Source organism: Lynx rufus, unplaced genomic scaffold (assembly GCF_022079265.1).
Source record: "Lynx rufus isolate CCGP_SWC_20201006 ecotype Redwood Valley unplaced genomic scaffold, mLynRuf1.p SCAF_2, whole genome shotgun sequence".
In the NCBI taxonomy this organism is placed as follows: Eukaryota; Metazoa; Chordata; class Mammalia; order Carnivora; family Felidae; genus Lynx; species Lynx rufus.
Window position 1 is genome coordinate 215,164,017 of NW_025814834.1, and position 22,257 is coordinate 215,186,273.

The window sequence follows — 22,257 nt, forward strand, 5'->3', positions numbered from 1 at the left end:
CCGCGGCAGCGGGAAGGGGATTGGGCTCCCGGCCCCAAAGAGAGGCCTAGGCAGGAGAAGAACTGTTTCCTGAGACAAAACAGCACCTCGTTCCTTGGGGCGCCGGGCAGTGGCGCATGGCGGCCCGCGGGGAGCGAGGCGCTCGCCCACAGGGCACACGCCGGGCTGCAGGGCTCCGCCTCCGCGGCCACTGTCCCTGCACTTGGTCCCTGCCTTGGATCTACTCAAGGCCCCCGGATGTGGCGGTGCCCTCTGTCCGCACGCAGCACCGGCGGCTTGGGGGAGCAGAGGCTCCTCGGAAGGAGCGCCGCGTGTTTTTCTGGGTGCAGCTGAACGCCGTGTGAAGGTTAAAGGGAGACGGGGAGGGAGAGCGGGAGACGGGGGAGGAAGACGGAGCGAGACACACGCTCCCCTGGGAGCACATTCATCCATTTAAGGAAGGAGAGCTCATCACGCTCAACACCAGGTCTATATACAGTAACATGAGGTCCCTTCCCACATCAGGATGTCGCCCTTCCACACTCCGAGCTGAGGACCAAACCCTCCAGCCGTCGGGGAGCGGCTAACGAAACCTGCCTCAGGAAAGGGCCTGTCACCCATCGGGCCCACGGGAAGGGCTGCCAACCCACCCGGCCCCCCTCCGGGCTCAGCGGCACAGCCCTGGGTGAGACCCACTCCCGGGCAGCGGATGCCGCGAGCAGACAGGGAGCCACAGGCAGGAATTAAATAGTGACAACTCGTATTTATTACAATTATATACAGTAGTATCTTATATTCTGAAACCTATACCTGATCACACAAATGAACATGTGTTTCGGGGGCGGGGGGCAGACGGGGGGGCCCTGACGCCTGGCTCCTACGTGGGAGTGAGAACCACGTCTCGCCATGGGGTTAGCTGAGTCACAATGCAGCGAGCGAGCGAGGACGGGAGAAGTGCAGAATGATTTCATTTGTCTGGAAGGACGACGGGCGCGGTGGGGCTTGGACGGCGCGTGGGGGCGCAGCCTCTGGACAAGAGCTGGCTGTGGGGCCCCGGGAGGCCCTTGCCGAGAGAGAGAAGAGCACGGGGCCGTGGCTTCTGGACACATGACGAGACGGCCCCCGGCCCCTTGTGAGGCTAGTGAAGGCGCCGCGGCAGGACGGGAGGGCGGCAGGCCAGCAGATACCACATCAAGGCGGCTCTTCCTCCGCGGAGGACCGGGAGCCAGGTAATTAAACTACCTCTTGTCATGCACGGTGTTAGGTTAGCTAAGATGCTCAGCAGACACGCCCTGGACAAGACCCCCGTCTGGGAGACAGGGCTGAGGTGGGCCCGGGCCCGGAAAATTTGCACCCTCAGCCGGACGTGAGAACAAGGTCGAGGCCCAGCTGGCTGGGGCCGAGCGGAGGAAGCGGCAGGCTGGGGCTGGCGTTCAGGACAGAGAGGCCGGCTGCACGGAGACTCGTCCCCGCGCACAGAGCTCGGGCCCCACGGAGGCGGGAGGCTGCGACAGCTCGGCCCCGCCTGCACAAGGCGGCCCTCCCGGAGCTGGAGGAGGAGGAGGAACCCGGCCAGGCGGCCCGGCGGAGGCCGGCTGCCCTCGGGGCCTAGTCCCGCTCGTTCTCATTGCTGGCACCCTCGGGCCGTCGCAGCTTTTCCACCTGCTCGTTGATCTGGCCGTCCCCACCCCGGCGGTCCTCCCTCTGCACCCCCAGGCAGTCTTCCTCGTCCACGTGGCTCACGTCCTCATCCTCCTCCTCCTCGTCCTCCCTCTTCTCCTCCTCGCCCTGCACCTCCATTCTCACCTGGCCCTTGACGTCCACCACCCCCTGGCCCTCCTCCTGGGGGCCCAGCAGGTGGTAGGTGGCCGTGGAGCCCTCGGGGCTGTGGCCCTCCTTCACGGGCGAGGATGACGTGGACTCGTTGCTGACGGGCGAGATGTCACTGCTGCTGTGATGGGTGGCAGCAGCGGGGCTGGAGGGGGACGGGGACTTGACCGGGATCTGCCAGGACGGGATCTTCGGGGCCGAGGGGGACGGTGGGAACTGCCTCCTGACAGAGGGAGAGAAGAAGCAGGGTTGGTTCCAGTACCCTGGGGCCCTCGCTCGGCAGAGCCACACACGTCCCCCGGCCAACGCACTCCCCCAGGGCCGCTGAGCAGGGGGCAGGACGCACTGGGTCGCCCACCTCCCACCCTGCCACCCAGAAAAAAGGCCTCTTGGCTGGCTGGAGGTTGGAGCAGAAGTGGAAGCCAGAAGTGCCCTCAGAGCACCCTGCCTCACTCACGGTGCCTCCCGGGCCCTCCCTGCCTGGACCAGGCCTGCCTTTCTTGGCAGGTACTGGACAGCTGGCCCCAGGGGCTGCCACAGCTGAAGCCCGCTCCCTCCCAGTCCTTAGCCCCTAGGAGAGGGGGCTGGGGGTGGAGGGGCCAGCAGGGAACTGAGGCTGAGCCAGGGAATTGGGGACCCAAGCCACGTGGCCTCGACTCCGTCTACCTTATCTCCGACCTGGGCAGAAGTGGGAAGGCCTGGCCACTGGCTATGGGCTCAGAGACCTCACAACCAGAAGGGTAACGCCAGTGCCCTGGGCCAGCCCGGACCTAAGCCGATTGCACGAGGGACCCGGGAGGTCAGGTCCGCTTGGCAATGGCTCGAGGGCGGGCAGGCCCATCTCTGCCTGAGCCGAGAGGACAAAGGCTTAGGACAATGGCCGCTCCCTCCTGGGCTGCCCACGGTCCATCAGCGCTGGTCTCAGGACAGCTCCCCCCGCTGCCCCGACCCCACAGCATGGCGTGCGTACAGCAAAGGCAGCGTGGATGCTAACAGAAATGCAGTTTGCGGTTTCCTTGCCTCCAAAGTTTCCAAACTCCCTGCTCTCTGTCCCCCTGACCTCAAAGGCTCTTGTCTCCTAGGTTCAGAAACACAAAAGATTTCTCCTAATGACAACCCTCTAGTCGCCAAGCTCGGTCACACCTCTCTTAGGGCCATGTTCTTTTCTCCCAAGAGGGCCTACAAGAAGGTGGCTTAGAGAAATGGGTCCCCTGGTTGGGGCCACAAGACCCCTGCAGCCCCCAATCCTTGACCCCGAGTGATTGAACCTTTGGACCACCTCACAGAGCCCCTACTAAACCCCAGAGAAGTGAGAAGCCAGGCAAGGCCGACCCAAAGTGCCCTGCGGGCCAGGTGGCCAACCATCCCAGTATCCACCTCGGGACTGAGTGGCTCCTGGGGCACAGGGCTTGCGGATTTAAAGCCAGCACAGGTTGGTCACCCCTCCACTCAGGGCTGCACTGGTGACACGGCCTCCACTGTCGGGGCTCATGGCAGGTGCTGTCACTGCAGGACAGGAGGAGACCAAAGAAGCTAGGGGCGGGATGGCAGGCACTGCTTCTGTCCCCTGCCCTGAATCAGAGAATCCTTCCAACTGAGGGCTCCTTGGCCTTCTGCGAGGAACTTCTCTGGGACCACAGTGTCCACTGAGAGGTCCTGTCAGGGCTCAGGAGGGAGGAGGAGGCGATGGCCCCACCTGGAGGCCCTGTTTCAGGATGGGGATGTTCTCTTCAGCTCCAGGTCCCGTGTTTTGGCTGCAGCTGTCCCTGACCGGGTCTTGACAAGGCACCCCAGGATGTCCCCCTTGGAGTGTGGGGGGGGGGGCGCCTCTGGGGGAGGGAAAACAGAAGCTCCCAAGGTTCCCAAACTCAACCCCTGAGTCTCCCGGCTCAATCAGGGGCTAGACAGACAGGGGCCCCTCAGGGGGACTCGTCTCATCCCTTCCTGTGACAGCTGGACAGGCCCCAGGGGCTCCCACTTGGCGGCCCCAGGCTGGGGCAGAACCACAGCCCAACCCCCTCTGTCCTCCTACCGATTTAAAAGCAGCCCTTTCAAGGAGTTAATTTCCGACTTGAGTTCATTGATATTCTGGGACTCCAACATCCAATTGGTAGATGTAGTGGCCTGAAAGTCAAAACACGGGAGAACAAGGATCAGAGCGGCACCCCCCCTCCCTCCCCGTGGGGCTCCGCCAGCCAGGGTGGCGGGAGGGGCCGCAGCATCAGCAGGATGCAGGGCGTGCTGTGTCCTGCGTGCCAGCTTGGAGACCGCTTGGGAAGGTTCTGCCACTGCCCATCCAGGGGTCTGCCCTCCTGGGTCTTTCTGTTTAAATGACGGCACCCTAAAAACAAATACCGCCACCGCTCTGTTCGGGTATCTGAGGATATTGAGCAATTGTGACATGCATTTAGCCGTAGAGTAACGGTATTCTGGCTGTGCAAAATACCAGCAGCAAAAGAGCCCCTATCCTTCAAGGGATGCAAACAGGAAGTGTCTGCGATACGTGATGACCCACTGTCTGGCAGGGGCCGCAAAGCAAGCTGGGGGCACGAGCAGAGCCCGGCTGAGACACGCGCCCAGCTGTGCGACAGAAGCACACTGTCCGGGCTGCAGCCCTGTTTCCGTCACGGGTTTGAAACGTCCCATTAAAACCAACTAACAGAACAGGTGACTCCCATCTCCATACCAACTACACCAGCGGAGCCACCCTCCCTGCAGAGATCACCACACACAGGACTGGACTCGGGGGTGAGACCGGCAGCCACCACAACCCCACGGTACGGGCCTACCTCGTTTTACTGCGCTTCGCAGACCTGCGTTCTTACAGAGGGAAGGTCCGTGGCGACCCTGCATCGAGCAAGTCTGTTGGCGCCGGGTGCCCGGGAACCGTTTGCTTTGTGTCTCTGTGTCACGTTTTGGCAATTCTCACAGTGTTTCAAACTTTTTCATTATTATTGTATTCGTTGTGGGGATCTGTGATCAGCGAATAGGACTCTTGCTGAAAGTTCACGTGACGATCAGCATTTTTTAGCAATAAGGTATTTTTAAATTTAAGGTAGGTACGTTTTCCTCGGCATAATGCTACTACATCCTTAATAAAGTATAGCGTAAACAGAACTTTCACGTGCACCGAGGAACCAAAAAAGTAACGTGACTCGCTTTCTTGCAATAATTGCTTCACTATGGTGGTCTGGAACCAGACCCGCAGTATCTCCGAGGCGTGCCTGTACTAGGGGGTCAGGGAGACCGCTGGGCACCCGTCCGGCCCGGCCCGCAGCTCCAATCTCAAGCAGGCCCGGAAGACAGGCTTCGCCTCGGAGCACCTTCCCGTGCTGCTGGGAGGCCTGCGTCTCCCTCCTCAGCGGGGTCGGGCCCCCAGGCCGCACCCCACTAAGTGCAAAGCTACCACAGCATGCAGGCCACACAGTCCATCCACAGTCAGTGTTTGGGGATGACTCTGAAGGCTCAGCAGAGGGAAAGAAGCTGTTCTAGGACTTAACTCCGATTCTCTCCCCGAAGAGGGTCCACGGGAGAAAGGGACAAATGCCATCTTTCCGTGCGTACCTTTCCCCTTTGATTTGACCATTTTCCAAATAAACTTCCGACAACCACAGCTTTCTTGGGCAAATCTTGTTGAGACAGACAGAGAAGAGGAAAGTCCAAACGGTGGCCCCCCAGATGGCAGTTGCCGGTGGCCAAGCGGCCTGTGAAGTGTTTATGGGCCAATTCCAGGCATGATGGGCCCAGGTGCGCGGGCCTGCATCCACCAGGCTGGACGCCACCTCCAGGTGGCTTCAAGTGCACTGGTTAGTCGTGCAAGGCCCCGGCTTCCCTGACACCTCTACCCGGGCTGGCAGCGGGGAGGGGCCCTGGACGGTCCCACCAGCCTTCTGCGGGCCTCTAGCCTGGGGTGGGGGCCGCTCTGGGCCTGCTCAGGCGAGCGCTCCTTTACAGGGAGAAGCCCCTCGGAGGGGCCGGAGGTCTTGGCGGGAGCGCACGCAACCACTGCAAACACCAGTCGCCCGCACACACATCCCCTCGGGGTCCTCGCTCCAGACCACCAGACAGCGCAGATCCAGGAGCCACTGTTCTGGCTTCTCTGAGACCTTGAAAGCCATAGCAGCCCATTAACAAGGGAGCAATTTCCACTCACCGGCCTACAAAGGACTCAAATTTCCAAACGCATATGGTGCCAGATGCCAGGATTTAGAAATAAAATCTGACATCTGGGGCTTTTTAGCCAGTCTCTTTAAAAAACAGTTGTAGAAAACTCCCAGCCTTCAGTTTTATGTAGGTTTTTTAATTACTTAACGCTCTTCTTTTTAATTTTTTACAGTGCTGCAGTAGGAGTTTGGAAGCCAGATATAAAAACTTACGTTACAGCTGAGAAAACACAGCTCTGAGTCTCTGGTTTATGGGGTAACCAAAGTCTTCCCTCTTTTGGGTTTCAACACAGCACCAGTGAGCCCCTCGTCAGGACAGGAGAGGATGAAGGCAGCTGGGGGCGGGGGGGGGGGGGCGGGGGGCGGGACCAGCAGGGAGGCAAGCACAAGAAACTCGCAGAGGCAGCGCTCAACCACCGAGCACAATCCTGGGCCCCCTCCCCTCTTAAAATGCAACATGTGGTCTTAATCTTAATGCTTCAGGTCTGCAAACAGTTTTCCAATTTCCGGAATGGCTTCTGGCCATTGGCAGGCCACCGCTTCCAAAGATAATAGAGGAGAGTGGGGCGGGGGCCATAATACAGGCTTCCCGCTTGCTTTAAGGGCCGCTAGCCCACGGGGAGTGCGCACCGCAGCTAGAGGCGGCCGTGGGCGACCGCAGCATCTGTGGGGGAAGTGCAGGCAGCACCTCGTGTGTGGGGTACCAAGAAGGGGAAAGGGGATCTTGGGGACCCCTCTTCACAGGAGGTACCCCCAGATTCCATCAGAAATAGAAAGATTCCGGTTTCACTTCGTTTTGCAAACGCAAAAGCTTTGAGTGCTGGCTCACATCTGGTTGTGCACCGGCTGGGGCTTCTCCTGGAAGAGCCACTCAGAGTAGGTTCCTCTACAGCACGGGCTGCGTGGAAGCGACCAGAAAGCAGCACAGGAACGGGGATGGACTGGGGAGGACAGTGGACATCCTGGAGCCACTGGACCACTGTCCCCTGGGCTCAGTCTAAGTGCCTCGGGAATGACCCTGTCATGCACCTACAGGCCTGGGCCAGAAGCCTGCAATCCGGGAGCTGACAGCAGCTGGGCACTGTTCTAAGCATGCGCAGACAGTGAAGGGGTGCCATTACAGGTCCATCTTACAGATGAGGAAAGTAAGTCAGGGAGGTTAAGTAACTTGCCTGTGCTCACGCAGCTGGCACGCAGCAGAAGCAGATTTTGACCCAAGAGGTCTCATCCCAGGACCTGATATTGCCAAGACTACTCCAGATTTGGGAAGTAAGGCATGGAAACAGCCCCGGGCAATCCCAGCTGGCGCTCTGTTAGGGGCTCCCTGACTCCCCGAGACCTGGGTGTAGAGAATCTGCCCGTGGATGCAGGGTTTCGCCCAGGGCCCTGGCACACTCCCCCACTTCCCTGCTCCCTGGACTCGCTCTTGAAATGCTGTGACCTGTGGCCTAACGTGGCCTAAGGTGCCAGCGGAGACCACCCTGTGTCTACACCGGCCACCTCCAGAGCGTGGGCGTGAGCTGCCACAGGAGGGGCCGCAGGCAGAGAGCTGCCTCTCCTCCGTCCTGCGAGGAGGGGACACGGAGCAGGAGAGACGGGACGGTGGCCGCCTCCTTTCTCTGCGAGGACTGTGTGGGCCCCTGCTTGTGTATCCGGCATGAGAAAAACAAAGTCAGACCCCGTGGAACGTTGTAAATGAGCAGAGCACCGAGCAGAGCAGACCTGGACCCGAGCGGGTCAGGGACAAGTACCTTGGCTGCGGCCAGTTCGTGGGCGAGCTCCTGGACTTTCTGCTGCTGCTGAATCAGCAGCTCCTGGACGGAGGCTAAAGTCATCTGTAACTGAGTCACTGGGAGGAAAAAGCAGTCACATCGCTGTTAAATGATACACACAGATTCTTCCCTTCTCTGTCCACACACCTATAGCTGCCACATCTAATTTATCTGCAGTCATCCCCCACCCCACAATCCATATAATTTATCTGCACTCCGGGCAATCTACCTGCACTGTATCTAACCTCTAGGATTTCCACTCCATCTTTCTATTGTGCACTTGTCCGTGGTCAACAGTATATCCGTCCAAAACCTCTCCCCTCCAATTACATGTGCTTATGATTTGCTTGGCTCTTCCGACTTCGGTTGCGTCCGCGTCCCTCATCTCACGCCCCTCACCGTGCAGTTCTCGGATTCTCCGAAGCTGGGAGAAACGCATCTCAGACCCGTATGATACCGGGCGCGGTTGAAGACCGCAAATCCCGCTTTCCTGACATTCCTTCCTGCCCTCCGTACCCAACCCGGAGGCTGCCGTAGCTCCCGGGGCCACGGTGGTACCAGACCGTGTCCCAGCCGTGGGCCCTGGGGTCAGCCTCCCAGGGCCAGATGCACCAGAGCGTTTCTGGGGTCTCTGCAAGTGCACCCCCGTGGGACAGACTCCTGCCTGGGACAGTGGCTCTCTCGCTTGCCTGAGTTTTTAGATTCAGAGCCTCCGTCTAGTAAACAAGTTTAGAAAGAGGAAAAGCCGTCTCTGGTGCGACAGGTCCCAGCTAATCTGGGCCATCACTGGGGCACCGGGTAATGAACGCCAGCCCTGTGGAGTCGATGACAGAGGAGGTGGCTGGGGTCCCCGGAGCCGCAGTAATTACAGCCTCTCTTGACCCTGTGCTGGATTCTTAGAGGGAAGGGGGAAAAAAATCGCTGAAAACCCCCCTGAAAACCTCACAGAAGCAGAAATTAAAAATGAACTTTACAGCCCTTAGAAAGGCTGTCATTTTATTCCCCTTATTAATATTCTGAGGTTGGGAGCCTTTCCGTAAAAACATAATTAATTGAGGCCGCGCCGACAGTAAACAAGCAATTTCAAATTAAACCGAAATGACGGCGGCTTCATTTGCAAATGTGAACAGATTCTCAGAGCAGATAAATGAAGTCACCACATAAAGTGGAGGCGAGGGGGAGGGGCGGGGCGAGAAGGGGCTGCTCGGGAAGGCTTGGAGGGGCGACTTGATGGAGTCATTAATCTTTACCTGTCTGTGCCACGCTGCCACTCAGCTCCGAGAGACTTGCCCCCATCCTCTCCAGGTGCTTCCTGTCCTCTCGGCCACCCACGATGAGGGGGAGCAGGTATTTCTACAAGGAGCAGGGTGGGTGTGAGCAGTGGGTGCCAACTTGGGGTTATTCTCCAGCGGGCTCGCCAGTTCTGCCCACCAACTTTCTCTCTGTCACCTCTGGGTTTTGGAAACCCGACACCGACACAAACACCGTAAATGAGATGTTTGAAAGTTACGAGGCTGATTAAGATTCTTTCTGAATGAGGACAAGGACCCAGAAGTAGGGGCGAGGAAGGTCCATGTGGTCTCTTTTTGGTTCTTTCACTTAATTACCTCCGGGATGCTACATATATTTCAGTAACAAAAACTATTTACAATTCTGCTTTAAAAGCTGTAAGATAAAGGGGCACCTGGGTGGCTCCATCAGGTAAGCCCTCGGTTTCGGCTCAGGTCACGATCTCACAGTTTGTGGGATCGAGCCCTGCATCCAGCTGCATGCTGACCAGGTGGAGACTGCTTGGGATTCTCTGTCTCCCTCTCTCTCTGCCCCTCCCCTGCTCGTGCACATGCTCTCTCTCAAATAAACTTAAAAAAAAAAAGTTGTAAGATAAAAATGTAGAAGGTGATAGAAGAAAGAGATCCCACTGATGGCCTCCAGGCAGTGGAAGGGAAGCTTTCTTCTCTGAACCTCTTAAACACTTTGAACCTTGTGAATGAATTATCCATTCAGAGAAAAATGAGTCAAATAAACAAAAAATAATTTGAGAAACTAGATGAAAATCCACAACAGACTTCTGGGCCTTTGGTCCTTTTACTGGAGAATAATAGATGGTATTCCAAGGCCATCGAACGAGGTCCCACCTCAAGTTTGTTGTTGTTTTTTAAACTAAGCCTTGAATCCTCAGAACAAGTTTCCTTCAGGTGAGAGTCAAATGCAGTCAAATTCCCCCCAGACACAAGGGCAGCAGGAGAGGAAGGGGCGGAAGCTGAAGACACGGGCTCTGGGGAAAAGGAAGTGGATGCAACAGGTCAACTGAATGACAGGGTCCAAAATTCAGGAAGCCTAGGGGAGCATGGGGGTCTTGGAACATTCAGGAAGAAGGCAAGGTGGGGCACAGCTGGTAACTGGCTTCCTACTTTGAGGTGTGAAGGGGCAGAAGGCAGGCAGCAGGGTGGCCGCTGGGAGAGCTGGAGGAAAGAACGTGGCTCAGGACTTGGCGCCTCTTGTTTCAGGAGCGTGAGCCCAGGCGTCACCATTAATGGGGTGGGACTAGAGGTAGCACAGCACAGGCTGGCAGGTGTGACCAAGGAACTTTGCTTCCTACTCCATTTGGTGCCCCGATGGAAAAAAAAGAGAGCAACTTCTCCATTAAGGCTCCACTGGAGAAGGAGAAGGAGGTCTCTCACGAGGGGTTTGCGGGAGAACTCACTTCAAGAGCGACTTCTCAGCGAAGATCATTATTTAGCACACATATAGAAGCATTTTCTATTTTGCAAAGTGCTTTTCAACCGCTGTGTGAATTATTACCCACAACTGAGCCGAAACTCATCACATGTAGCCTTACGTTCTGGGCTGAAAGTTTCCCGAGTGTACAAGTCAAGAGATTCTTACGCATGTAACTAACGAAAAATTCGATTTCTGAGATCAAAAAAGCCACGGGAAGGAGCGCATACACTACCCGAGCCCAAACTGTCACGTATCTATAAAACAAGATGACAGCTCTTACCTCTTTTTTTTTTTTTTTAATTTAAAGAAACTAAAGAAATTCTCATCACCATTGTGACTTATCTTTCAACGTCTCTTTCTTTTTTAAGGCGTAAAGATCAGGGCTTCATGGAAAGAACTGATGATACCTCTGCTTTGCTCCTCTAGCCGCAGGCCATCCGAGGGCGGCCATGTGACCATTAGGTACTGCTTAGGAGAGCCGGGAGTGGTTTCAAGAATTCTTAGTGTTTTATTCTTCTTGATGACTGTAGGCAGTCAGTGACTGGAACCAGGCTTTCAGCACACAGGGTCGGGGACGGGGTGGGGGGGGGGTGGGCATCGGGTCAGAGGGAGAAGTCCCAGAACCTAGAACATTTTGCTTCTGGATTTGACATGGAAATTTCCAATTCCAAGAATAGATGTTACCCTGAAAAAATTACACTCTGCTACAACTCTGTCACTAGATTTCGCACTAAGTCAAAAATTAAGAATCCCAGAGCACAGTGTTTAAACATGTTTCACGTGCTGAAAGTTACAATATTGAGTCTGGGAATTCATTCAGACTTTTTTTTTTTTTTAAATCTGCAAATGAGGGGTGGAACCGCAGGGGCTCAGGAGCGGAGGCCTTCTCCCCAGGACCAGTAGAGAGTTGTCTCTGGGGCTTACCCCCGGCTCTGTGTCCTCAAAAAGACGCGCTTTGCTTCAAATCAAAGTTAGTGTCTGCTGGTCAGTATCTGGTTCGTATTTGGTACCAAGGAAGTACGTGTTCATTTCACGCCTGCACTTCTGTTGGGAACAATGAAGTCTGGGATCCAGCGGGTTGACCATGAAGTTTGCGGGAAAAAAATCCCAGATTTACGTGGATGCCAAGATAATATGCAGGAAACAGAAAACACAGCCCATAAATAGGATCACGGTGAGATTCTCAAAGCTGGTTCCCAATACTAAAGTAGAACAATAGCATACAGAATGCTTCCTGGGTGCCAGGCACACAGCACTTTCAAAGGAGCAGGGACTCCTTTGGGCTTCACAACAGCCTCGTGAGGTAGGTACCGCTGTCCCCGTCTTACAGGTGAGACCACTGAGCTACTACTAGGTGGCAGAAGCAGGATGCCACACAGCAGCCGGGCCCCAGTGTCCATGCTCTCAAGCACCGTGTTATTCTGTCTCTCAGAAATGCCCCGGCCACTCAGCATGTGCCGGGCACATGGCCTGTAGATGGATGGGCCCCACGGTCACCCTGTGCGGTGGGGACGCGGAGGAGCAGTGCTGAGTGCAGCAGACGAGGCGGGGTCTGGAGTTGCCACGCAGGCGGGGGCAGCACGGAGCCCGAACCAGACGCCCCGCGCAGAGAGCGTGTTCCTCCGTATACTCCGCCTCCGCACGCGGCCCCTCTCCTGCCATCGTGCTCCAGGGCTGGGTGCCTCGACACAGGTAAACCCTGGGACGGGGGAGCGTGGGGCTGAATGCCAGGGGAGCCACAGGGAAGGCGGACTTACCTTGTAGAGCTGGTGAAAGCCAAACGCAATGCCTGCCGTGATGACAGCCAAGGCGCCGTAGTCCCTCCATCGGGACCCCACAGGGCCTGAGGTGGGGAGAAAAGGGCGTCAGGAGAAGCACACGCGTCCTTCCTGGGCGGGGGAGAGCATGTGTACTGTCTCAATCTCAGAGGATCGGCATCTGTGACACACAACTACACGGGACGGCGTGCGACGGTCGGGAACAGCGGCTTGGCGTCGCCTCCCCGCTCTTTCCGGGCTCTCGGGACCACCTGCCTCAACCTCACACCTCCTGTGCAGAGGTGTGTGGCAGCGAGCAAGCCTCGGGTGGCCCTCAGGTGACAGAGGCGATCTAGGGCACGGTCTCTGCTCTCAGGGAACAAAGGGTCCTGCGAGGCTGACACAAACACACTTAGGTGTGCGTCAATACACGTCCCCGCACCTGCCACCCACAGGGATGAGCTAAGAGCCACTTGAGAGGCAGAGGACGGGGGAGGGGAGCCTGCACCATCTGTGTATTCAAGACTTCACGAAGCATCCTCTGCATGCCCGACCGTGTTGCAGGCACGGGGGCACAATGGTGACGAGACCCCCGTGTCCTGGTCTGCTCTCACACTCAACAAGTGCAGGAGACAGCTTCCAAACAACTGAGCAAGGCAATTCCAGAGAGTGATCAAGAAGGCCCAACAGGGCAGGCACGTGGCTGGCTCAGTCGGTGGAGGAGACTCTTGATCTCGGGGTTGTCAGTTCGATCCCCCACGCTGGGTGTAGAGATTACTTAAATAAATAAAATCTTAAAAAAGGGGGGGAGCCCCAACAGGGTGATGTCGGGGAGTCGGGGGAGAGAAGCGGGGGTCGGCAGGGCCTTGGAAGAGGCAGATGCTGAGGCCTGTGGGGTCCCAAGGACAGAGCTCCAGGCAAGGGACGAGCAAGTACAAAGGTAGGGGTTGACTTGTGTTCAAAGGAGAGAAGGTGGCCAGTGTGGCCCAAGTGAGCAACTGAGCCTATCCAAGGGGGGAGGCCAGCAAGAGCAGAGAGGGGTCACCCAAGCGGGAGTGGTAGAGGGCAGAGGGGGGAGAAGAGGTGGATCACAGCACTGGGGTCACCGAAGGCTCTGAATCAGGAGTGACCCAGTCAGCTCTGTATTTTGGGAGATAACACGGGGTGTCCTCGAGGGCGAGATACAAGTGGGAGGTAGAGAGGTGAGGAGGCAGGGAAGAGGCTACCAAAGGGGCCACAAAAGGTAAGAGGGACGGGGCCAGGAAGACAACATGCTGCTGCTGTGAAGGGACCGGAAATGGGCAGCCAGTCCTTGCGCAGGTGCAGGCCCCAGGCCCAGTGCTCTAGAATAGCCTCCAGGAGACCCCCCCCAACTCCTGAATGGAGGAGAGCGGGGTTCTCTACCTCACAATCTTTCCCATGCACTGTTTACAAAGTGCTTTCGTGCCCATAATCTTCCCTGGACCTGCCAGGGAAGGCAGGGCACTAATGCAGGACACTAATCCATCCGTGGCAGCAGACCACAGCGCCCACAGCAGGCTGTCCAGAAGGCACCCACCGGGGCTGCTATGACAAGGAAGCCGGGGTGCGCACGCGCATTTAGGAGAGGAAAGGGTAGGAGGAGGAAGAGCAACCGCATTCCCGAACTTCTTGAAAAGAGCACGAGGTCAGGGGGCAAAGCCGAAGCACGGGCAGAGGCAGACACCAGGGGCGGGCGCCGGGGGTCTCTGCCTTCACCTGTCCCTGGGCTTGCAAGCTCTCCAGGTCCTCGTCACATCCTGGCATCTCGTGACCAGAGGGGAGCAGGCGAGGGAACTTCTCAAAGCTCAGTGGCAGGACGTGGGCACTCAGGGAGGAGGGGCTGCTGACACACAGGCCGCGGGGGGTGGGGGGTGGGGGGGGTTGGTCCAAGTGGCAAAGACCCTCAAGGTGGCAAGGGCGCCGCTCCCGCCTCCCTGAGCTGAATGGGGTTTCAGGAGGCGGACGCGACAGTGACGCAGGGGCCTGGAAGAGTCTCTCATCAGCTACCTCCCCTCACTACCTGTATGGCCTACAGACTCCCAACCAGTTTCCCAAGGTGGCCCAGCCCTGGAGTCTCCTGCACTTACTCCCAAGATGCCCACCCCCCCTCAGCCCTCAACTACCTTTTCTGTTTTACAGTTTTTGAGGAGCTACGAGACGCACACGGTCTAAAAAGCACACAGATCATCTTGTCATTCTACTGCCAACAGCCTCCCTCCAGCATCAGCAGCCACTGTGAACAGCTTCCTGTCTGTCCTGCCCGAGACTTTTTATGCACGTCTAAGGCAACACTGCTCCGTATTATTTGCCCGTTCCCCCTCGTCCTCATTCTGCTGTCTTCCCAGAGCTGCCTAATATTCCATTTAAGCAACTCCCCATTGATTTCCGCCCTCTTACTGTTTCACACAATGCTGCCCCCAAGGACTGTGACCGCATGTCATCTCACGTATACGTCCGAGTACAGCCGTGCACGTCAATCCCTAGGCGCCTAGGTCGGAAGTGCAGGCAATTTGCAATTTGGAAAGATACTGTCAAATAGTCCTCCACGGGGGCTGAACCAGTGGGCTCCCACCAGCCGTGTCCAAGAGTGCCTACTTCCTCACAGCAGCACCGCGGGCTCAACACACTCAGATTTCTGCCCGTACTAAGCAGAAAAGAGTCCCCCACTCCAGTTTTCATTTGCCTTTATCTTCCAGAGAGGACTGAACATCTCTTCCCTGTGTGTCCTTTCTGGGGTACTGTATGTGAGCCTGCTCTCCTACTCAATTTCCTCATCAATTTATAAAACTTCTTATACTGCTGAAGGGGGCTTTCAGGAGGCAAAGGTGACAGTGATGGAGAAGCCTGGAAAATTAGTCCTTTGTCTGTGACAGAAGCTGCAAAAGTCCCTCCCAGTATATGTCTTTTGACTCTGCTTATGGTGCATCTTGGCGAGTCGCATGGGCTCTGGGGTGTGGGTTATGGCAAGCCAGGGCGTCCCCACTCCCTCCTGGGGCTGTGTAGTGACTCTCTGGGTCACAGAAACTGTCTCCAGAAAGAAGCTCTGCTGCTCTGCTGTAGTGAGCATGCCCACCCAACAAGCATCTATGCAGATAAGCAACTGCGGCTCATTAAATCAAAAGCTCTGAGACCCCCGACGTAGACGGACATTTCTACCCTGACCCAGAGGAGCCAGGAGGCTCTGAGTCCCAGGCAACTTTCTCATTGGTCGCATCCCGAGCCCACTCCGCTCTGAGTGCCTCGATGCAGCGTCCAACATCCAGTACGAGTCCATTTTTAGGAGGAAAAAGTGGAGACAGTAACCTTGTCACTCTTCAAGAGTCACTGTTCAGGAGGGCTTTCGTCCACACCTGGCACCTCCATCTGTGCTGCCCAAATCCTCAGAGAGAACAGCTTCAAAATGGGCATGTTTCTAGAATATTCTATTCACCACTGACTTCTCAAATACTCACTCAATCTCCTGCAAGAGAACAGCTGAAACGCGCTAGAAACTGGACCAGAACCAAAGCTTGCCCGCTTCCTTCTTTCCTGCAAACATCGTGCCTGGAGAAGCGCAGTCTCTCATTCTGGGTACTGGAGCTGGAAGGCTGAACAGATGCTGGCAGCTCAGGGGTCCACGAACCAGAACCCCTCCTCCAGCGGCCGCCACCTTTCCAGAGCTCTGACCTCCTCAAGCACCAAGCAACACCTGTGGCTCCCTGCCGGCCGCACCCTTCACCCCCACACCGCGACTCGTTCCTGACATGCTCGCGTTAAGAACATTTTATTGCCCCTTGGTTTTCATTATTAATGAAAAGGGACCAGAATGATCTTTCCTAAAGTTCAGAGAGTCTATAAAGACAAGAAGCTGAAATGCCATTTTACTCGTTTTGGAGATGTGTGATACAATTCTGTCTTGTGGCAAAATGAAAAAAGAGAGAAAGTAAGAGGAGGTAACTCTGACCTGCCGCGTGGATTTCAAAGGTAACAGAGCAAAGCACTCGGTATGATCCCAAACTGGCTCAAACCCCCAACCGTGACCACTCGGAGTCTCCCTGCCGCCCACCCTGGGGCCCATTTTTTCCAAGGAACAGAGCACCTGGGAGATACACCTCTCTGGTCCCCACCCTCCCCGAATGTCCAGAATTTTAGAGTCAAGGGCAGAAAATGGGGCCAGTCAGTCTTCTGCTCTAGCTTGGAAATAAGGGAAGCAGAACAAATGAGCCTTTTAAAAGCTTCCAAGCCTCCAGTCTGGAAGCAGACGCCTGCCTGCGTACAAGGCAGGCGAGAAGCCGGAGACCAGAGATCCCGGTTCCACACCACCGACCCAGTGGCTCCCAAGGACGTTCCTCTTCTTGTCAAGCACAGACCACTTGACTGAAGGTGGCAGAGCTCTGTGCCGTTGGAAGAGTGGAGGAACAATGATATGTTTGTTTACTGTCACTCAGATTCAAATTGTCCACAGCACCTCCCCAACAGGTACAGCCAGCTAATGAGCTGAATGGCCGGGTGCTTTACCAACAACACCTCGTCGCTGGCATCTCACAAAGAATAAAGAGGCAGTCAGCCGTGGAAGCAGTGTTCAGCCTGCACAACTGAGCACTGCTGGGCCTGCGCTGATGCCTTAGGCTGCCGCAAGGTCAGAGGCCAAATCACCGCAGGGAGAAGAGCAAAGGGCTCTTTGAAACTCAATGCCTTCTTTAACCTTCCAAGGACTTTGTCAACTAGCTTGAGCTCGGCCAGTCTGCCTGCCCAAAGCATAGGGTTTCAGATGAACCCACCGCGTGTGGTGGCCCTGTCGGGGGCAGGAGGGATGCATCCCTGTGGCTCCTGAACCATTCCGTGAACACAACTAAACCAACATTACTCCAGTCCTTTAGTCTAACCTCCATCGACCAAGAAATTCTCACCTAGTAGGTGAGAACAAACGGCAAATGACGCATGTGGGGCTGGGAATCCCACACAGCAACACAGCAATGTTGAACTCGAAGCCACCCAGTCACGAACCCGGACTCACTGATATCACGGCAACGCCACAATCCAGTAAGCGTCACAAGATCATGCTGCTGACGACACGGAGAAACTATCAAGGCCTCGGGGAGGCTGGCAGCCTGAGTGCAGGGCGAGGCGGTGCCAGCAACCGGGCAAGCCTAGCTGGGGTCCCCTCCACGCTCACCAAGGCTGGGGCTGTGACTCCACATCGCGCCCTACCCAGCTGCTCAAATCATCCCAACAGCTTCACTCACAAGCCACCCTGGAAATTAAATAAGACAGGCTCTTCTACAGTGAGGGTCTGGAATAAAGCCAGTCTGCCAAACCGGGGCTTGTTACGGCACAGAGTGGCGGGGCTAAATGCACAGAGACTGGCGACCGGCTGTACTACAGGCCGAGCTGCGGGGGGCCGGCCAATGTATGGGGGCACGCTGGGGCACCCGGCGGAGCATGGTGGCAGCAGCCAGAAGGACAAACCAACCAGAGCATGGCACCGAGAAACACAACAGCTCTGCTCTGAACAGAAGCACTGGGCAGCAAGGGCAAAGGCACCACGGTAGCCCCACCACGGCCACACCTGAAAATTCAAGGCCCTTCATGTGAACATCACACGAAAGGCCATCTTTTCCACTTGTGACAGGCTGCAATGCTATCAGCAGTGTCATCTTTAGGCAGGAAGGACTCTGACAGTCATATCTATATCCTCACTCACAGATCAAAATATATAAGCTCTAATTAAACTCTAAGAACTCAGAAGCATCCAGGAATAGGCCCAGGCTTATACAGTCAAGGGATTTTTTTTTTTTTTTTTTTTTTTTTTTTTTTTTTTTTTTTTTTTTTTTGCCAAAGAGGCCCAGGGAAAAGATAATCTCTGTAACAACTGTGCTGGGACAACTGGAGAGCCACAGAGGGAAGAGAGTGAATCTCAACTCTCACCTTGTTTCATACACACACATTAACTCAAAGTGGATCGCACACCAAAGCCAGAAAGCAAAAACTCTAAAGCTGCTGTAAGAAAACAGAAAACAGAGAAGGAAATCCTTGGGGCAAGCAAAGACATCTTCAAATACAAAAAGAATGAGGGGCGCCTGGGTGGCGCAGTCGGTTAAGCGTCCGACTTCAGCCAGGTCACGATCTCACGGTCCGTGAGTTCGAGCCCCGCGTCGGGCTCTGGGCTGATGGCTCAGAGCCTGGAGCCTGTTTCTGGTTCTGTGTCTCCCTCTCTCTCTGCCCCTCCCCCGTTCATGCTCTGTCTCTCTCTGTCCCAAAAATAAATAAACGTTGAAAAAAAAAAAATTTTTAAAAAAAAAAAAAAAAAAAAAAAAAAAAACAAATACAAAAAGAATGAGTCACAAAAGAGGAGGAAAAAAAGAACAAAATGGACACGATCAAAAATTTAAACTTGGGCTTTTCAAAAGGCACCACCAAGAAAATGAAAAAGTTAAGTCATAGGTTGGGGGAAAATATCTGCAAATCATGTATTTGATAAAGAGCTGTATCTATACAACTCAACAATGAAAAGACACTTTTTTTAGAAAAAAGTGTGAGCAGAAGACTAGAAGAGATACTCCATGAAAGATGTAAGAATGGCCAATAAGCACGTGAAAATATCATCAGTCATCAGGAAGATACAAATGACAAGTACAATGAAATCCTATCACATACACGTTCATATATGGCTAAACCTAAAAACTGTGTGTGTGTGTTTGTGTACAACTTGACAGGTAGATGTATCTCTACATGGATCAGTCTCAAAGCATCAAGTTAGGGTAAAGAAACCAGACACAAAAGATTACATGCTATATGATACCATTTACATGAAAATTTCTGAAAGGTAAGAACTTTAGTAACCCAGAATAGATTGCTGGTTGGAAGGAAACTGAAGTTGGGGAGGGGACAGATGCAAAGAGCACAAAGAAACTTTCTGGGGTCATGGACGTTTTCTATATTGTGGCTGTAGTGTTGGTTACAGGAGTTAAATGAATTACAATTTGTACAATTCATTAAACTGTACACCTAAAATTGATTAATCTTACTGTGTATAAATTACACTTCAAAAAAAGCTGCCCAGGGGCGCCTAGGTGGCTCAGGTTAAGCATCTAACTTGGGCTCAGGTCATGGTCTTGGGTTCGTGCGTTCGAGCCCCCCATCAGGCTGTCTGCTGTCAGCACAAAGCCCACTTCAGATCCTCTTGTCTCCCTCTTTCTCTGCCCCTCCCCCACTCTTGGGTGCCTTCTCTCTTTCTCTGTCACTCAAAAGTAATAAATAAGCATTTCTTAAAAAGCTGTCTAAGAGAAAAATTAATAGAAATCCAGAAATACAAAACCGCCATATGACCTAGTGATTCAACTCCTGGAGGTCGACCCAAGAGGAATGGAAACATACGTCCACATCAGACTTGCACACAAATGCTCTTAGCAGTACGATTCACTTTAGGCCAAACTGGAGACAGTCATCCATCAACTGGTGAACCCACAGACATAAGATGGTACGTCCATACAACGGGTGCACTCTTCAGCAATAAAAAGGAAGTCCTGCTACCTGCTGCCCCATAGAAGAGCTCCAAAAATAACTGTGCTAACTGAGCGAAAGGCAGGCACAAGGGACCGTATATTGCAAGATTCCATTTACCTGAAACATCCAGGAAAGGGACAGAAAGCAGATTAGTGCTTGCCTGGGGCAAGAGGGGAGGTTATCAGTAAAGGGGCACAAAGAATCTGATGGGGAAGAATGAAAGTGCTCCAACACAGACTATGAGTGCATCACTCAGTAAGTTACCAGAAGTCAGGAACTGTACATTTGAAAAGGGTGAGTGTTATAATACGTAAAATATACTCCAGTAGCTTGTTTTAAAAAAAAATTTTTTTTTTAGAATGCCTGGGAGGCTCAGTCAGGTAAGTGTCCAACTTCAGCTCAGGTTATGATCTCACGGTTTATGAGTTCAATCAAGCCCCGCATCAGGCTCTGCGATGACAGCACAGAGCCTGCTTCAGATCCTCTGTCTCCCTCTCTCTATGCCCCTTGCCTGCTCTCTCTCTCTCAAAACATAAATAAACTTAATTTTTTTTTAAAAAAAAAAGAGTATAGAAACAGACCCATGCATATATAAGCAATTGATTTTTTTTTTAACATTAATTCACATTTTGAGAGACAGAGACAGAGCACGAGCAGGGGAGGGACAGAGAGAGAGGGAGACACAGAATCCCAAGCAGGCTCCAGGCTCTGAGCTGTTAGCACAGAGCCCAACATAGGGCTTGAGCCCACAAACCGTGAGATCGTGACCTGAGCTGAACTCGGAGGCTTAACCAACTGAGCCACCCAGGTGCCCCTAAACAATTGATTTTTGATAGAAGGACAAATAACTCAATGGGAATAGGATAATCTTTTGTCCATATGGTGCTGGCACAACTGGATATCCATGCAGGCAAAAATGAACCTTGACTTTCACATTATACCATACATAAAAATTAACTAAAAATGAATCACAGATCTTGACGTTAAAGCATACACTATAAACCTCTAGGAGAAAACCTCTCCAACCTTGGGGGGAAAGTAAAGTCTTCACAGACAGGACATCAAAACCATAAACTGTAAAGAAACAAAAAAAATAGATGGCACCAAATTTAAAATCTTTTTTAAAAGGCAATCTAAAGGAAAAGAAAAGGCTAGTCACTTTGGGAGGAAATACAAACACCACACACATCTGACAAAGCATGCGAATCCGGAAGATATAAAGAACTCTTCCAACTCAAGAAGACAATTAAAGAGGCAAAAGATGGCAAGGGCCACTTCAAAAAGGAAGGCATGCAAATGGACGATATGCACGTAAAAAGATGCTCAGCAGGATTAGCCATCCCAGAAATGTAAACTCAAACCACTGTGGGATACCACTGTATACACATTAAAATGGCGGACTTTAAAAAGACCCAGAATACCAACTGCTAGCACCCATACTCAGCCACTGCATCTCTCACTGCTGATGGGGGCGTGAAATAGTACGACCACTTTGAAAACCAGTTTGGCGGTTTCGTATGGAGACAGACATCCACTTACCATATAACCCAGCAACTCTACTCCTAGGCATTTACCCAAGAGCTACAGAAACATACAGACTCACACCCAAACATTCATAAGAGCTTTAAGGGTAATAGCTCAGAACTGGAAACAGCCTGGAGCCCCTCTGCTGGTGGATGGACAAACTGAGATGCCCCTACACCATGGAATACCACTCAGTAATAAGAAGGAAATAAGCCCTGATATGCACAGTGACTTGGATAGAGCTCAAAAACATTATGCTGAGGGGAAGACCAGACAAGAGAGTGTGTACTGAAGGATTCCATTTTATTTATATAAAACCCTAGGGGAAAAAAAAAAAAAAATCTCATCAGAAGCAATGGAAGGCAGACCAAGGGATGCCCCAGAGTCGGACTGGCTGGGAACAGGGCACACGGGAACCTTCTGGGGCATTGCAAATGTTCTACAATGTGGTGATGCCCACAGTGTATGCCTGCCAAAAGTCGCATTGTACAAGTAAGTGCATTTTATTTTAGGTAAATGATACCTCAATAAAGCTGATTTAGAAAAAGAAGTTGTTAGAATTTTTAAAATGAGGAGTGGAGCTGGAGGGAGCCAACAGTGATTGAGAACAAGACCCAGCAGCGGGGGCTCTACATTCTCTCTCTGCTCAGTTAGCAGCTGAGACCAAAGGGAAAAGCAAGACCTGAGAATTCAAATTCAACTTTAAAAAAAAAAATTTTTTTTTAATTCAAATTCTAGTTCGTTAACATACAGTGCAATATCGGTTTAAGGAGCAGAATTCAGTGATTTGTCACTTACATACAACACCCAGCGCTCATCACAAGCGCCCCTTTCTTTTTTTAAGTTTATTTATTTTTTGAGAGTGCAAGCACTAGTGGGGGAGAAGCGGGGGGGGGGGGTGGTGCGCGGAGAATCCCAAGCAGGCTATGAGCCACCAGCACAGAGCCAGATGCAGGGCTCGATCTCACAAACTCGTGAGATCATGACCTGAGCCAAAACCAAGAG

The 22,257-nt window shown here is 53.5% G+C and overlaps 1 protein-coding gene across 1 annotated transcript in view; it reads right to left on the reverse strand.

Moving 5' to 3' along the window:
• Positions 1-735: 735 nt before the first annotated feature.
• PEX14 (peroxisomal biogenesis factor 14) overlaps positions 736-22,257 on the reverse strand; it is a 146,108-nt gene continuing 124,586 nt past the window's right edge. Inside the window, exons 5-9 of the mRNA XM_047083770.1 lie at positions 12,223-12,308; positions 8,995-9,097; positions 7,724-7,821; positions 3,842-3,933; positions 736-2,032 (exon numbers count right to left, since the gene is read on the reverse strand). Of these exons, the coding sequence (XP_046939726.1) occupies positions 1,588-2,032; positions 3,842-3,933; positions 7,724-7,821; positions 8,995-9,097; positions 12,223-12,308 (824 nt within the window). The 3' untranslated portion in view covers positions 736-1,587. The remainder of the gene's footprint in view (positions 2,033-3,841; positions 3,934-7,723; positions 7,822-8,994; positions 9,098-12,222; positions 12,309-22,257) is intronic.